This window comes from Poecilia latipinna, unplaced genomic scaffold (assembly GCF_001443285.1).
Source record: "Poecilia latipinna isolate Pla-1442-1.1 unplaced genomic scaffold, P_latipinna-1.0 Scaffold599, whole genome shotgun sequence".
Taxonomy (NCBI): domain Eukaryota; kingdom Metazoa; phylum Chordata; class Actinopteri; order Cyprinodontiformes; family Poeciliidae; genus Poecilia; species Poecilia latipinna.
This window is the reverse complement of record NW_015113215.1, coordinates 409,884-412,299: the sequence shown is the minus strand read 5'-3', so window position 1 is coordinate 412,299 and position 2,416 is coordinate 409,884. Positions and strand designations below refer to the sequence as shown.

The window sequence follows — 2,416 nt, the reverse complement described above, 5'->3', positions numbered from 1 at the left end:
GGTCGTAATAATAATAATAATAATAATAATAATAATAATAATAATAATAATAATAATAATAATAATAATAATAATAATAATAAGTTGAGGTCATACATCTAAATTTTTTTCAGAATAATATTCCTCTCTCCTTCTTTTTTCCTATTAAAAGGGATAAACAAAGGATGATTCATAGATTTGACACTGGTGTTGGGTTGTAAACCTTTCCGTCTCAGATTAAGCAAGAGTAAACAACTTGAATACATCATGGAAAAAGAGTCGCACTGTACTCCACTGTGCCCCTATTCATTTCTCCCAACAGGGCCGTGGCTGAGAAAGAATCCCTCACTTTGTCTCAGACCAGGAAGCTTTGATTATGTTTACCATAGGATAAAAACTTCCAGTAATAACCCCAAGATGCACGTTCACAATTTCCTATTGCTTTGCTTGACATAAGTTGGAGTTCTGACTTCTGTTCCTCTTTATTTCTGGCAGACGTTTGCAGAAAGCACCATGAATGAGCTCCTGGGATGGTACGGCTACGACAAGGTGGACCTCCGAGAGTCCGAGGCCAATGAGATCAGAAACTACAGGGAGAGGCGGCAGCATGTGTCTGTGCTAAAAGGTAAAGGGGCGGGGGGGGCAGGTGGTGACAGTTCACTGTTTAGAGCAGCGTTACACCAACTAACAGGTTCAGCAGGTTTTAATGCAGACACTGAGTCACTGCAAGACATCGTCTCCTGTGGCTGCAAGTCCTCAAGTTACATTCAACCAGATGTGCCTGTTGTTTGTGCAGAAGTTATTATCGTGTCCCGTAAAGCACACTGTGGTTTTACGTTGTTGTATTGTTTTACAAAAGCTGGATTCCTATTACAGTTTTTTTTTTTTTTTTTTTTTATCTTTTTGTCCATTCCCAGAAAACTCGTTGCCAAAACCCAAGAGCCTGGACGCCAAAGTCAGCCACTCAGTCCTGGCCATGAAGAGTGGAGAGAGGGACCTCTCCAGTGTCCCTTCCTCGTCTCAATCTTCTTCCTCAACAAGCTCGATCCTGACCACGCCGAAGGAGCACAAGAATGCCCCTGTCATCGTCCCCCTCATAAAACCTTCAGCAGGTACGAGAGGTCTTCTCTAGCTATAAAGAACTAAGTGGCCTCTGCTAAGCCTGCACATTAAAATATGTCTTTGGTTTACAAGCATAGTGCACCAGAACTGATAATCCATGATATTTACTGTATGTCCTGAGAGGCCAGAGTGTAAGATCAGCTGCAAGCGATGGAACAGGTATTAGTTTCAGTTCTTCCCTGAGCAGTAACTGAAGCTCCGGAGAAAGTGAGGAGCTGCTGCAGTTACATGACATGTGTGTTTATCCTTCAGTTACACGGTGCTTACCACTGGGTAAAGGGTCCTTAACACTAAAGTGGCTATTTCTAGTGAAATACTAACAAACCTTGAGGTTATCTGGAAATGCACCTATCAGAAATTTCCGATACAGATTTGAACTGAGTCAAGTTTCTTTGTAGAACCGTAGTTGCCAATATTCATAATATTCTGTTTAGCCTTCCTGATTCCTGATGTGAAGAATATTACATTATGAGCAGGAGAGATGTCACACTGTGTGAGAGAGACAGAATGATCACTCTAATCAGAGCATAGCTAAATTACAAAAGAGACAACATCATTTGAAATGAACATTTTTAACTTTCATTTCCATCTTATATTTCATAGCTGAAATTAGTATAACCAGCAGTAAACAACAGTCTGCAGGTTAATTCCTTAAAGTACCTGCAGCAGACAGCTTCTTTTTGAGCAAGAAGACTCAAGTTAAAAACAAGTGAAAGTGTGAAACCATGAAAGAGCAAATTGACAAACAACTACCAAAGTTTTGCGCTCTGGCGTGCCAACCTGAAGGAAATACTGACTTGCCTTTTCCTTTTAAATAACGTCTTAGAGCCTTTGTGCCTCCCAGATTCTCAGAAAAGCCAACGTTTAGTGTTCTCCCTTCAGTAACAGCATCCAGACCAAAGAGTTATTAGCAGAAACTGTTAGTGCTGGAGTATGATGCATACACTATTTAACCCCCTTGTCGGTTGCTCCAAAAACAAGTACATGTTGTCCAGTGGGTTCATGAGGACACTAGTGTCATCATGACTGTTAACGGGTTTTAAAAAAGATAAAATTTTTCAGTCTCTGACTTCTCTGGTAAAAAAGAAAAGTTCCCAGTTCTGGTCAGCAGCTTCTTTCTCAGTGGTTCTCTGGACCGCCTTCTGAATTCATGACAGTCTTCATTGGTTGTAGTAATATAATGTTGATGTATTGTGAAAATTCAAAATATGTAAAGTAATAAAATTGATGTGAGAGAAACCTAAGTTGATATTTGGTGGATATCATAATAGTTTGATGTGCAACAGATTTTTTTTTTTTTTTTTTTTTTTTTTTT

The 2,416-nt window shown here is 39.5% G+C and overlaps 1 protein-coding gene across 2 annotated transcripts in view; it reads left to right on the top strand.

Moving 5' to 3' along the window:
* The window catches only part of LOC106953739 (sine oculis-binding protein homolog), a 20,832-nt gene that overhangs the window by 5,650 nt on the left and 12,766 nt on the right, over positions 1-2,416 (top strand). For both annotated transcript variants that reach the window (XM_015042711.1, XM_015042710.1), the window contains exons 2-3: positions 475-604; positions 897-1,091. In XM_015042711.1, the coding sequence (XP_014898197.1) occupies positions 475-604; positions 897-1,091 (325 nt within the window). The remainder of the gene's footprint in view (positions 1-474; positions 605-896; positions 1,092-2,416) is intronic.